The sequence below is a fragment of the Babylonia areolata genome, chromosome 19, assembly GCF_041734735.1.
Source record: "Babylonia areolata isolate BAREFJ2019XMU chromosome 19, ASM4173473v1, whole genome shotgun sequence".
NCBI classification, from domain to species: Eukaryota; Metazoa; Mollusca; class Gastropoda; order Neogastropoda; family Buccinidae; genus Babylonia; species Babylonia areolata.
This window is the reverse complement of record NC_134894.1, coordinates 51980330-51995002: the sequence shown is the minus strand read 5'-3', so window position 1 is coordinate 51995002 and position 14673 is coordinate 51980330. Positions and strand designations below refer to the sequence as shown.

Here is a 14673-nt window from a genome sequence, read left to right as displayed (position 1 = left end):
ACATGGTTATTAAAGTAAATATGAGACATCATAGGACACTGACAGGTCCCTTGTTACACAGGGTTATTAAAGTAACTATGAGACATCATAGGACACTGACAAGTCCCTCGTTACACATGGTTATTAAAGTAAATATGAGACATCATAGGACACTGACAGGTCCCTTGTTACACAGGGTTATTAAAGTAACTATGAGACATGATAGGACACTGACAAGTCCCTCGTTACACGTGGTTATTAAAGTAACTATGAGACCAAACACTCTGGGTTGCGAGGATTGCCTGGCGACCTGGTTGGCAGATTGTCTCTGAACAAGGTAAATTTTAGTTTAGAATAGTTGGTATTATGGAGAGTTATATTTTTAGACTATTAGCATAGTAAAAACAAAGATCACCAATCATCAGAAAGTAAACTATATCTAGGCATGATCCATGCGATTCATGATAATTATTGTTTTTTAGTTTGTGAATAGAAGCAATTGAGCCATAGCACAGCCATAAAATAAATGAGATGATTACAGTAGGTGGCAATACATTTGATTGATGAATGATGTGTTGCAGAACTTAGTATATTATTGTACCAGAGTTTCATTAATTGAAATGATACAAGGCATTATTTTAGGTATCATTAAAGTTGGTGGAAATCCATAATGAATGAAATTGAAAAATGAGATGTAGAATTTGGTAAGCATGTCGATGTAAAGGTATTGATGGTGATGTGTATTAGGAATGATAATTATTTTTTTATTTTGTTCTGGTTGTGGTTATTTGTCTCAAAATTGTTTTCATTGTTATAATTATTTTATTATTATTATTGGCAGTATTTTTATTGTCATTATAGGAGTAATTATAAATGATGTTATAAATTAATTATTTTGACAGGTCAAGAAATTGTCACTTAGCTGAGTGGATGGGGATTGACTTGACTGGAAGTTGATAATCTCTAGTAGTGTACATGCTGGTAAAAACAGTATGCTGTTGCACAGAAAACTGATTCTGTTTTTCAGTTATGGAGCAAACCCTCAGTAGTTTGCTTGGGTCATAGTAGAGTATTTTTTTTTGTAATTTTGATTAAATTACTTTTGATCAAAAGGACATAACTTTGATTCCATTAAATATGTATGTTATGAACTAGATGTTCAGAGTGAGATTGTCACTGTATGTGTGGCTATGTAAAGACCTCATCATTTTTTGTGATAATGTAAGGGAATTGTCACTTTATGAATGTTACATTGCTGTTACATCTTCTGGGATATCAGTTCAATAGTTGTAACTTATTTAAGATATCAGTGGTAATAGAAATACTCTTATGGCTTGTCATGCTTATTGTATTAGTTATTAATGTAATACAAAGTAACTCTTACCCATTGGAATACAGTGCACTGGTAAAGTGTACATGATGTGACATATGCACATTTGTAAAGCTGTTATGCTGAGTGAATGTGTTATCCTACAAACTGAAACACAGTTCTTATTGGCTGTGTTATGTCTGTTTCAGGGATACTTATTACTATTTTTCTTATTTTTACCTCTTTCTGGTTTTGTCATTCTGACTGACTGGGGTCATCCCCCATGGTAACAAGTTAAAATGATGCACACCACCAGTTTTGTTTTGTTTGAGTCAGAATAAATCAATCATAAATTCCATTGCTGTATTTTTATTTTTTATTTTTTTAATTTGTTAGAAAGACAAGCTGTTGACCGGACCCACGCTGTGAAATCAGTCCACGTACACTCAACCCATCAAACCAAAGCTCACACCCTGCTTCCACATGGGAAAAATACACCTTCAGTCATATATTCCTACACTCAGTCATATACATTTCACCACATACACACATAAAGGAGTGGTTACACAATTTTATAAACAGAAACTTGCTTTGGCCAATTTTACTCAAACATGGTGTGAAAGGTAAATTATATAAATGTATCAGGAATATGTATGATAAAGTTAAATGTAGGATTAGGTGTGGTGCTCAGTCAACATATTACATTAATTGTACAATTGGTGTTAAACAAGGTGATATGTGCAGCCCTATATTATTTTCATTATTTATGTATTATTTTTGAGTATGGTTTTAGCTTCAGAAGTGATCAATAATGGAAGACATGGTGCTACTTTTTCATATAAAGCTTTTGAACTGTTTATTCTTTTACTTGCAGATGATGTAGTTTTATTGTTTGAAACTGTCATTGGACTACAGACTCAATTAGATAATTGTATTTGTATTTCTTTTTATCACAACAGATTTCTCTGTGTGAAATTCGGGCTGCTCTCCCCAGGGAGAGCGCGTCACTATACTGCAGCACCACCTATTTTTTTGTATTTTTTCCTGCGTGCACTTTTTTTTATTATTTGTTTTTCCTATGGAAGTGGATTTTCCTACAGAATTTTGCCAGGAACAGCCCTTTTGTTGCTATGGGTTCTTTTACGTGCGCTAAGTGCATGCTGCACATGGGACCTTGGTTTATCGTCTAATCTGAATGACTAGCGTCCAGACTACCACTCAAGGTCTAGTGGAGGGGGAGAAAATATCGGCAGCTGAGCCGTGATTCAAACCAGCGCGCTCAAATTCTCTTGCTTCCTAGGCGGACGCGTTACCTCTAGGCCATCACTCCACAGAATATACTAGATAATCTACAAAAGGCAGCATTTTGTCTTCAATTAACAATCAACATGAGGAAAAGTAATATTGTTGTGTTTCGAAAAGGGGGATTTTTAGTTGTTAGAGGGAGATGGATTTATATGGCATTACAAGGCCTGTTGTTTATGTTTACAAGTTATTTGGGATATTGTTTTCCACACGTTTCAGCTTTGCTGTTGCTTGCCAGGATCTTGCCAGTATAACAACGAATGTTTTCATATGTATCATGAGAAAATTATCTTCGTTGATTAATACTTCTTTCAAATTGTTTGATTGTCAGGTACAGTCCGTTACGCAGTATAGCTCTGAGTTATGGGGACTAAGCAAAGCTGCTCTTCATGGTGAATCTGTACATTTGTTTGCTATCAATAAATTGTTGGTGTGGACATATGTACTCCTAATGATTTGGTATATTGGGAAACTAACAGGTACCCTGTTTTAGATTCTGCTGTTCGATGTATTCGTTACTGGCTTAAGTTTTTAGAAATAGAAGAATCTTGATTACCTAGTAAGGCATATAGAATGTTGTTTGACTTAGATAATAGAGGGAGAAAAAACTGCGTATCAGATGTATGTGTATGCTTTTTGAGTATGGTTCTAGAGACATTTGGCTGAACCAAGGTGTTGGCAAAGTAGATTTATTCATGTTTTTAGGCAGCATCTGATTGATTATCAATGGCAGAAATGGCATGACCATATTCAGGGCAGTGAAAGATTTAACATGTATAGTAGCTTTTGCAATACACATGATATGAAGCAATATTTAAGGCTTGATATTGATAAACATGTAAGATTTATAAAGACAAAATTTAGTTTTGGTGTATCGGATTTGGCTGTACATCATCATAGAGAACATAACAATAGAAATCTGATTTGTCTATTATGTAAAACCTTCAAGGAAAATGAACTACATTTTGTTTTGTGCTGTCCAGCACTTACTGAAATTAGACTGAAGATTATTCCTTCCAAGTACTACCAATATGCACCTTTAAACTAAGTCTTCTGATATCATCCACTAGACAACATATAGTGGGTGTAAAATATTATCATCTGCATTTGTTTGAAGTCTGCACCATATTGAAGCAGTCAACAATATTCTGAAACTGATTGGTGGATAACTGTTTCCATGGTATTCTCTATTCTTCATGCATCCTTTAAAGCTCTTCTGTCAGCCGTTTCATTTCCTTTTCTACCATTCACTATATGAAAAAGTACCTCGCAAAAGTCTGTGACCTTTGGCTGATGGACTGTGTGAGAAATAAGTTATTCCAAAATATGATTTGGTCGCATATATTATATGAATCTAAAGGGATTTTGAGTCAACCAAAGATTTACTATGAATATACTAACTGGAAGATTTAACAGATAATCCAAAGCAAGCATTAATGCATCTAGTTCAGGTGTAAATATGGACAGCTTAGTTCCAAGAAAAAATACCTTTCAATTTTAAGTTCTGGAATGACAACAGCTGTACCAATCTATAATCCAAAGCAAACATAATAGCAAATAGTTCAGCTGTAAATATGTATAGCTTACTTCTAAGAAAATATTGCCTTTCAGTTTTAGGTACAGGAATGACAAAAGCTGTGCCCATCTTTTAACATGTGTGGTTTTGATACTTTTCTGGTTTTTGCATTTGATTTCCTAATATTTATTTTCATCTGAGTGAATGAGTCTGTGTGTGTGTGTGTGTGTGTGTGTGTCTGTGTCCGTGTGTGTGTTTGTAGTAATTGTTTGCAGTAATCAAACAATGAAAATTGTGCACAAAATGGATTGAATGCATAAGTACAATAAATGTGATGCATCATCCTTTTAGACATTATCTTTCAAAATAATGGCTGTGTGTGTGTGTGTGTGTGTGTGTGCGCGCGCGCATGTGTGTGTGTGTGTGTGTGTGTGTGTACTCATGCACTTGCATGTATGTTTACAGGGAGACTGCATTTTGGCAAGAAATGCTGCCAATCTAGTAGATGCTGTACGACTCATGTTTTCAATCGCAGAAGGAATATCTGTGGCTGTGAGTTTGCTTCTATGAATCAGATCTATCAAAATGAATCAGATACATTAAGAGTGTCTGTGATCATTTCAAGAATGTCAGAAACAGAATGAGCCAACATATGCATGATATGCAGCTAATGATATCTAAACAAATGGAATCAGTATTACAAATGACCTCATTCTCTCCCAGTACATGAACCCACTACTATTCCATGTTTTGTCTGTTCAGTACGTATGTATATTATGATTATAAGCTTGCCTATAATTAAACTGCATTTCAACAGCATTCTTTGAAATGAAAGAATATGTGATGAATGTACCACCAGTGACGCTGCTGAAGAATTCCATTATTTGTTTGCCACAGACCATCAAATCAAAAACACTTATTAATCCACATGGAAATTAACTTGTGCAATCACAGGCTCGTTGCAAACAAACACTAACATAAAATGATCACGCGCAACATAAAAAGAGATTAAAACTACCCGGTAGTTAAACAAGAATTCCCAGTAGCTGACAATAGACTACCCCCCATCCCCTCCACACACACACACACACACACACACATTAAGACAATAAGGTATTGCACAACAATATTTACAAATGAAAACATCCAACAAATAAAAGGTATATATTACTAAAATAACATGTGCACGTTCACACACACATACACACACACACAATAAAGACCATAAGGTATTGTACAGCAAAACATATATAAAACATCCAGGAAATAAATTGTATATATAAGTAAAATGCATACACACACACTCACACACTCACACACACCGCCAATATAATCAGTACATCAACATTAAGATACATGAAATCCATATAAATTATAAATTGGTGTATTGTCAGTGTTGCTGAAAACTGATTGAGCTTCTTCTATAGAAACGTGGGACTCACTTGTGTGTTAGGGTGTGGGGGAGTAGGGGCGGGTTCAATGCTTTTTAGCAATAACTGCATTAGACAGTTGTGGGTTTTTTTCATAATCTTCTTTTCCTTTCTCTTCTCCCACTTTTGCTTGCCTTGATCATGTTGGCTTAGCTCCTTGTTCTTATTGCTTAAACTGTTATCATGTCAAGATCTGATACTGAATTCTATGGGTGACAGTTGAATACCCAACATGCATGCGCATATACACGCACACACACGTACGCACACATGTGCATGTACAAGCCTGCTCAAAGCACACACAAACATGTGCATTTCCATCCTGTTCTCTCAGGTCTTCTGGACGAAAGCTCCTTCAAGTTTCCAAGTCTTCTCAAAGACATTTAAACAGAAGGCTTTTCAGGATCATGCACCTTCTGTTTGGAATTCTTTTCCTCTTGATCTCTGGCATTCACCAACTCAGTCTTCTTTCAAAAGTAAATTGAAAACCCACCTGTTCAAAATGGCCTTTGGATGTGACGAAGCATGGTTCTTTGTCTCCTCCCACCCTCTGCACTCCCCTTGTGTCCCCCCTCCTTTGTAGTATTCCTGGGGTGTGTTCTTGTGGGTTGGTATTCAAACAAGAATGCGCACATGTTTGTGTGTGTGTGTGTGTGTGTGTGTGCGTGCGTGTTTGTTTTGTGCCTTTTTCCTGCTGTTATTCATATATCTGCAATTTGTAGAGTGTATTGGTGGATACAGATTTTGTTTTCCACTTCTATGTCTTCATGTGCTCCTGTGGGGTATAATACTCTATTATATATGTACTATTTCATGTGAGGCACTTAGAGCCCATCTATGGGTAGTTTGCGCCATATTATTACAATACATTATTATTATTATCACATGGGCACACACGTACACGTAAATACAAAATACAAGTGTGAGGCAGTTAAGTTTCTTTGGTCCTCATCTGCTTTTACCTTTCCATTATTTCAGTCGACCATCTGTCAGGTCAGGGGCATAGCCCTTGCTACTGGTACCATGTAACCCAGTACTACCTGCCGCATTTTAAGTCTCCCAACAACGGACCAGGTCGAGGAGGAAATCTTTCCCAACGGCTGTGAAGGCAGAAGAGGATGACCAAAGGGCAGGGGGAGCTCTTATCCTTGGCTGGAAGTCATCCTAGGAGATGGAACTCCAAAGAAAAAACCTGCACCTGCCGAGGCCGTCCTACACATGGCAGTATCTGCACCTGTGGGACTGTGAGCGTCGGTAGGCGAGAGAGTGGGGAAGGGACTGCACAACTCCTCTTCACTAAAAAAAAGTCCCCTTTGCTGGTCAGGCAACCAGGCTAATGTCGGAACGATGGGCTACCCTTCAACACCCAGCTTTCCCAAGCCCTGCGGCGATGGAGAAGTGGTAACGGGGACAGGCAGAGGATGCTGCTGGCAGTTCCTAGTCACGACTCTGCATGTAGGCGACTGTGGGGTGATGGTCATCCGCCGTATATTGGGGAAGATGCGGTGCCCATATCCTCCCACAGTGTCAGAGCAGCCCTTTTCAGGGATACCACTGCTCTCCCCACATGGGGAAGGGGAGATAAAAGGATCCCTAAACAAAGCCTGCCTTGCCTAGTACCTGGTAGAAAACCGCACCTACTTGGACATCCAACACTAGCAGTCGAAAACAACAGAAGAAAAGAACCAGGAGTCATGTCCTGACTCTGGGTGCCTGGAATGTTTGTACCCTTTTGGACAGAGACTACAGACCAGAAAGGCGCACAGCGCTCATTGCTAGAATGCTTGATCGCTACCAGGTGGACATAGAGGCCCTGTGAACAGAGCAGCAGCTGATACACTCGGCTTTGTACAGAAGAGCCACAAAGACTGGTTTGACGAGAACGACTCTGGAATCTCCAAGCTTCTGAACACACTGCATATACGGCATCAGGATAACATTTCCGATAAGGACTGCCAGAGGAAGAAGAACCAGTTCTTGCAAACCAAGCAACTCGTACAGAAGAAGCTGCATGAGATGAAGAACACCTGGTGGGAAAGTCCGAAGAGCTTCAGTCCGCAGCTGATGCTCACGACATGAAGACCTTCCATGATGGTCTCCGAGCTGTGTATGGGCCAAGAGTCACTGGATCAACCCCTGTCTGAGTCTTAGACCAGACCACCCTCCTGACAGACAAGAAAGACATTCTTGAGAGCACTTCAACACCCTCCTCAACAGGGACTCGTCCATATCTGACGAGTTAATTGCAGCCCTCCCACAGCTACCAGTCAGTGACTCGCTAGCTGCCCCTCCCATCAAGGCCGAGACCCGGAAGGCCCTGAAGCTGACGTCAGGAAAAGCACCAGGAGCGGATGGAATCCAGGCTGACATCTACAAGTATGGAGTTGAGGTGCTGACAGACAAGCTGACCGCCCTGTTCCAGTCTATCTGGGAGAGAGGGGAGGTCCCCCAGGATTTCAAGGATGCTTCAATTGTCCACATTTACAAATGGAAGGGAGACAAAACATCCTGCGATAACCACCGTGGAATCTCTCTCTTCTGCATTGCCGGCAAGATCTTTGCCCGCATCATACTAAACAGACTGGTTGACCATGTCTCCAGCACAGTCATCCCAGAAGCACAGTGCGGCTGTGTTTGATGACTGCATGCTTGCTGCATGAGGACATGCAGTTCATTATGGACAGGTTCTCAGCCTCCTGCAGGCGCTTTGGACTCACCATCAGCCTCAGCAAGACAGAGTCCATGTACCAACCAGTTAGCTCACAGAACGCCAGTGCCTCCCTCCCACCTGCAATCAAGATCAGTGACACAGAGATCAAGTCAGTCGACAAGTTTTGCTACCTGGGCAGCACCCTATGCAGCAACGGAGCACTTGATGCAGAAGTGACGCTGCGCATCGCCAAGGCCAGCTCCGCCTTTGGCAGACTCAACAACAGGCTGTGGAACAACAAAGACATCAGGCTCAGCAGCAAGATGAAAACCTACAGAGCTGTTGTGCTGACCACCTTGTTGTACTGCTGTGAAACATGGACGACATATCGCCGTCACATTCAACAACTTGAGCAGTTTCACCAGAGATGCCTACAAAAGATCCTCGGCATGAAGTGGCAAGACAGGGTCTCCAACCTCCAGGTCCTAGAGAAGAGTGGCCTGCCCAGCATTGAAAGCCTGCTGATCCAGTGCCAGCTACGCTGGACAGGACACGTCGTCCGCATGACAGACAGCAGGATCCTGAGGATGCTTTTGTTTGGCCAGCTGAAGGAAGGACACCACAAACTTGGAAGACCCAGCAACCGCTTCAAGGACACCTTGAAGACAAACGTTAAAGCCTGTGATATAGACATTGTTTCCTGGGAAACTGATGCCTTTGACTGCTGTCGCTGGAGGATGCTGTGCTCTAGTGGTATAAAGACGTTTGAAAACAAGAGGACGCTGGCCATTAAGGAGAAGTGTGAGCGAAGGAAGCAGGGCTCAACTTCTGGAGACGTTTTCCCTTGCAACACCCGTGGGAAGTGCTGCGCATCCAAAATTGGCCTCTTCTCCCATATGAGGACACACACGGACAGATAAGCCTGCCTACTCATTCGTTGGTCCGACAGGAGACTCCATCATCATCATTTCAAGCAACATTTCTAAATTTTCTACAATTGGAATTTTCATAACACATGAAAAAAATGTCAGAGGAGAAAATCAGAACATTAGAAAAGAAAATTTTACAGAGATAGACAGAACTGACTTGGAAGATAGTTAAGCAGAGTAAATTTCAATAAGAGAAAAACAGATGGAGGGGGTCTTGTTCCGTTCACAAACAAGATGGGTTACAGAAGAGGAAAAGATTATAAACCATTTTTGCTCCAGGGATAAAAGGAATTGTGTCAGTAAGTAGATTATTAAAATTGGCCAAAAAAAAAAAAAAAGGTACGCAAGTTACAGATAAAGAAGAAATAGCAAAAGAAATAAACAGTTTTTACAAGATGCTGTATTCAGAAAGAAAAGCAGAGGTTGTTGCTATCAGCAGTTTAGCTGATGACTTACCAGCCTTGTCTTAACAGAAGCAAGACTCTCTGGAAGGTGATATCTCACTAGAAGAGGCAAGCTGGGCTTTAAAAAGATGAATAATATGAAAAATCCTGCAAGTGATGGTTTTACAGAAAACATCTTTAAATTCTTTTGATGTAATCTTACGGGTTTTGTAATTAGATCACTAAACGAAGGATTCCGGAAGGGAGAATTGTTGTGTACACAAAAAGAGGGAGTTATTATTTGTATTCCTATGGGGGACAAGCCATGCAAATGAACAATTGGAGAGCAATTGCCCTGTTAAATGTTGTTTAAAATAGGCTCAGCTTGCATTGCTAATAGACTCAAGGTAGTCTTATCATCACTCATTCATGATGACCAGACTGAATTTATTAGAGACAGAAACATGGGAGACAACATATATCTAATATATGACTTATTAGATTATCTGCAAATTTTCGAAAAATCTAGCCTGTTCATTTCTTTAGACTTTGAAAAGGCATTCGATTTGGTCATTTGGTCATTCATGTTTAAAGTACTGAAAGCTTTTAGATTTGGTTCAGATTTTTGTATGTAGATTCAGGTCTTTCACAACAGTACAAAGGCTACAGTTACTGGAAACAGTAAACTAACACCATAGTTTCATATACATAGGGGATGTAGACAGGGTGATCCTATTTCACCTTACTTGTTGGACTTATGCACTGAAATATTTGCTTTACTATTTTGATTAGACATAATAAAGTAATAAAAGGTATGAATATTGGAGGGACAGCATACAAAATCTTGTTAGATACAGATAATAGAGAGTTAATACAAGAAGGTGACAGAGGATCTTTTGAAAAAGCAGTAGGAATTTTTTAAGTTTTTGGAAGTGTTTCTGGTTTAAAATCGTATGTGGAAAAAAGCAACAATCTTGTTAGGAAGTAGAAAGAATTCCCAGGTAAGATACATGTCCCACTTGCACATGTAATGGAACCCTAAAAGACTTAGAATACTGGTTTGTGGTTAATGAATGATTTAGAGGAATGTGTTAAAATCAATTTTGAGGAAAACTCTGAGAAATACAAATGTTTTATAAAGTGTGGTTAAAAAGGCAGTTGATATTTATAGGACATGTGGCAATTTTGAAGTCATTGATTTTGTCAAAAATTGTTTTATTGTGGATGCTGCTGCCTAACCCTCCTGATGAATGTGTGAATGCTATATAATGACAAGAATTTTCCAGTTTGTTTTGAATAGAAAGAATGATTGAATAAGCAGAAAGATGTAGATCAAGGAGGCTTAGGTATTCCTGATGTCTGTAAGTATATGAATGCATAAATATTTGCATGGGTTACGAAACTACCGGTACATATGAACAGACATAAGTGGACTGATATCGTAAAAGCGTTAAATAATAAAAGTTTTTATTTGGAGAAAGTTGGTAGAAATACAGATTTTGCAAGAAATAAAGATAAGTCTTGGTTTGATGTATTTAAGGCATACTGTGACAAGGAGCTGGGGAAGCAGACTCCAGCTGAAAGTGCTGAGGAGTTTGTTTCTGAACCCCTGATTTGCAATCCAAATATTTTGATTACTAAAATTCCACCATTTTTAGAGACTGGATAGAGAAAGTTATATATCAAATTGGTCATTTGTTGGATGAAAATGGATGTTTTTTTGTTATCTGATGTCTTTTGTAAAAAATATAACATTTGTGCAAACTTTGTGACATATAGGGGGATTGTTAACACTGTTAGAGAATAATGTTCACAGGAGCGGACCGCACATGACATGCAGAAATAATAGAATGCATGAGACAAGTAAAGCATTTAGGATCTTGTGTTCAATCCCAAGAGGTCCGATACACTTTTATGATTAGCTCATTAAAAATCATATTTGGCCGAATTGTTGCCTAAATTGGGACAGAAGAATTAAAAGAAATATATAGTGGAATGATATTTTCGGAAATATTCAAAAGATTAAAGAGGTGAAACTAGGGTGGCTTCAAATAAGGATAGTTAACAGAATTTAGGAACAAAATACAGTGTTAATGAATATGATCCAGATAGATCTGATAAGTGCTCTTTTTGTAATAAAGGAAAAGAAAATATTTAACACATTTTTTGAATTGCCATTTTGTTCTGTCATTTTAGTTGATCTTCAGTCTGCTCCCACTCAGAAGTGTACACTAGTCAGTGAATTCTTCTTAAATAAACATCTCATACTATTTGGATGGGAATGGAATGTTAGAACTGATGAAGTTATTGATTTGGTTATTTTCATTGTGAAATTTCATATCTACAGATGTAAAATGGGGGAAAAAACATTGCCCACATTCAATTTTTCATGGGGTTACTTGCACTTTGAAAGAAAGGTATGAAATAGAACCAGCCACCGTGGCAAAGTGGTTAGTGTCATGGACTGACTGCTGGGAGGATACGGATTCAAATCCCAGTGGTGGTGAGATTTTTGGCCTGAGGCCGGCTCCTACCCAGAGTTGAGTGTGCTTTGGGCTGAAATGCAAAGACTGGGACCACACGGTACCATCCACTTCATGGATGTGTCTTTGGGTGTGTTGCTCAAATTTCCTGACCAACACTGCAAGTGTCTGTATCTTTCAAGCCTTGCTGACACTGGAATATCATTATGACAGGAAGCACAGAGTACAGCCTTGTCACATAGTCCCAAACCTAAATAGACGTCCGTCCATAACATCATCATTATCATCATCATCATCCTCTTCCTTCATCATCAATATAAAGAAAAGTCCCAAATTATGCGGCCTTTCATACCCTGCTGTCATGGTGACCTCAGTTTCCACGTTTCCACTGAGTCTTGTCAGGGTCATCAGTGTCAGTGGATTCATGGGGTACTGTTGTTGGAGGCATGAGGTGGCGGTCTCCACTCGGGGGGAGACGCTTACTCAGTCTGGCTCCACGACTAAGCCATTATTGTCATCAGCAGGGTGTTTAGCAGGTGATGTCCTAAATACGTTGAATCAGAACAGGCACTGTCTAGCACCACCAAAGCAACTCAGCAGCAGTGCAGGGTCTCCTCTGGTGTGTGGCCTCCTGGTGACCTAACATCAATGGTGCCCTGTGGACTTCCGGCACTGGGACTGCCACGGACAAAACCGGGTGTGGCTGTATATGGGGGACTTGGAATGAGCAGCATGGGAGTAATGCCACTAAAATGGTGCAGATGATGGGGCAGCAAAACCCCCCCCCAAAAAAAAACAACAACCAAAAAACCGAAGAGAAAAGAAGATATGAAATAGAAAAGTATATTCCCAGTATCCAAAAGAAATACGATTAATTGTTCAGTCCTGGAATGCTAACATAACTGCTGTGTCTAGAAAGCTCATAAACGTGTGATTTTGCTGTCATGCAGACGTAACTGTATTTTGAATATTGTACCTAATGCTGATGTGCTGTGACACACATGCTCTATCTTCCCTGTTGTCACTTTATATATTTTTTCAGTCTTCATAGATTTCATTGCCCTTCTCTCTATCTCTCTCTCTTTCTCAATCTGTCTGTCTCTCCTCTCTTTCTACCTTGTCCTCATTGTCTTCTGTCCCTTTTCACTAATTTCACAAATATTCAATTTGTTTCTTTTATTTCTAACATAGACAAAAAAAACAACAACTTAAGGTGTGTGAAGAAGTTTGAAATAATGTTGTGATGTTCGTACACATTTTGTGAATTAAAAATGTTAAAAAATAACAACCCCAAAAACCTGCATCGTCTTCAGTGACTTGTAAAGCTTCTGCAACATCTTTGCTAAGAAAATCACAAAGGGTGTTTGCAACATGTTGCTATTTCAAGCCACTGGAGCCAGGTTTTGTTTCGTCATCCACCATCTTGAAATTTTCTGAGAGGGGTACTAACAATAACATCCAGTAATTACCATATGGAGCGTGACTGGCTGTTCATCCTCATGGATAACGAAAGTAGACATATCAAGCTTTCTGACGGGTGGTGATTGAGACTTTAAGATGTACCGGGTAATTATGAAAAATCCTGAAATGATGCAGATGTATCATTGAAGTCTGTGATGTGTTATTTTGCCATGTTTCATGTTATGGTTCAGGTATTTATCATGAGCATGCTCATTTGATTAATTTTATTGAAAGTACTTATATACAGTTATTGGAATTCTGCCAAGGATACACTTCAACACACAAACACATATTAACCCTCTGCTCCTGTGTGGACCCAAACTCTTTTCTCACCATGAACCCTGAAGTGGTGTGTGTTTCTGTGTCCAGAGTCCCTTGATGGCACGGGAGGGGAATGAGACAGACTGTCAGGTGGTGGACTTGCTGACCCGATGGCAGCATAAGCTGGCAGCATACCGCAGCCAGCAGGCCCTGACACCCCGGGTGGATGAGCTTGGCCTTAGGAGGATGGAGCGCCACAACCCCCCCTCCCTCACCAACCTCCTGGATCAGTGAAACAGTCATCAGAAACACTACACCTTGAAGTCACTGTTGGTACATCCCCCATCATGTCATTGTTGGCCTGCTATATACATGATGACTTTGAAAGATGGGTTATTTTAAGTTAATGTTCTTTATTTATATGGATTAACTCACTCCGGACGATGGAACGCTATAGTGTTCCTGATGTAAGGTAGTGTTCCAGACAACAAAACGCTATAGCGGTTTCCACAATTAAAATTTTTTCCACGTTTTCCTCATGGGGTAGCATAACAGTTGCAGCTACACCGGGCATTGCGAACATGTCAAGGGTCAAATGGAAAGTTTCTTCATGAGATTTCGTAGCAACACACTCCACAGCGAGCCAGTGAGTTCAGGATCCCGCACGACAAGCTAATCTGCATACATATCGAAAATGGCATTGCAGGCGATAGAAGTGGAAATTTTTGGAGCAAACTAGATCACGACAGCGGCTTTTACCGCTGCTGAAGTGATTGAAATGCTTCAAACTGAAGGTTTCGACATCGACAAGGATGAAGACGTTGAATAAAGTAGCTGCAGTGAAGAAATCAATCAGCAAGAAGGTACTGATAGTGACTCAGCTTCTGAGAGCAGTGAAGAGGGAGGGGGGTGGGCATTCACACGACGTCAGTGGGTCAAGTACAGTGAGTTTCATTCAGTTACTTTA

At 39.7% G+C, this 14673-nt stretch overlaps 1 protein-coding gene across 3 annotated transcripts in view; it reads left to right on the top strand.

Annotated features, from left to right (window-relative positions):
- The window catches only part of LOC143293831 (uncharacterized), a 208714-nt gene extending 194714 nt beyond the window's left edge, over positions 1-14000 (top strand). For all 3 annotated transcript variants that reach the window (XM_076605113.1, XM_076605112.1, XM_076605111.1), the window contains exons 26-27: positions 4575-4661; positions 13815-14000. In XM_076605113.1, coding sequence (XP_076461228.1) covers positions 4575-4661; positions 13815-14000 — 273 coding nt within the window. The remainder of the gene's footprint in view (positions 1-4574; positions 4662-13814) is intronic.
- The last annotated feature ends 673 nt before the right edge of the window (positions 14001-14673 follow it).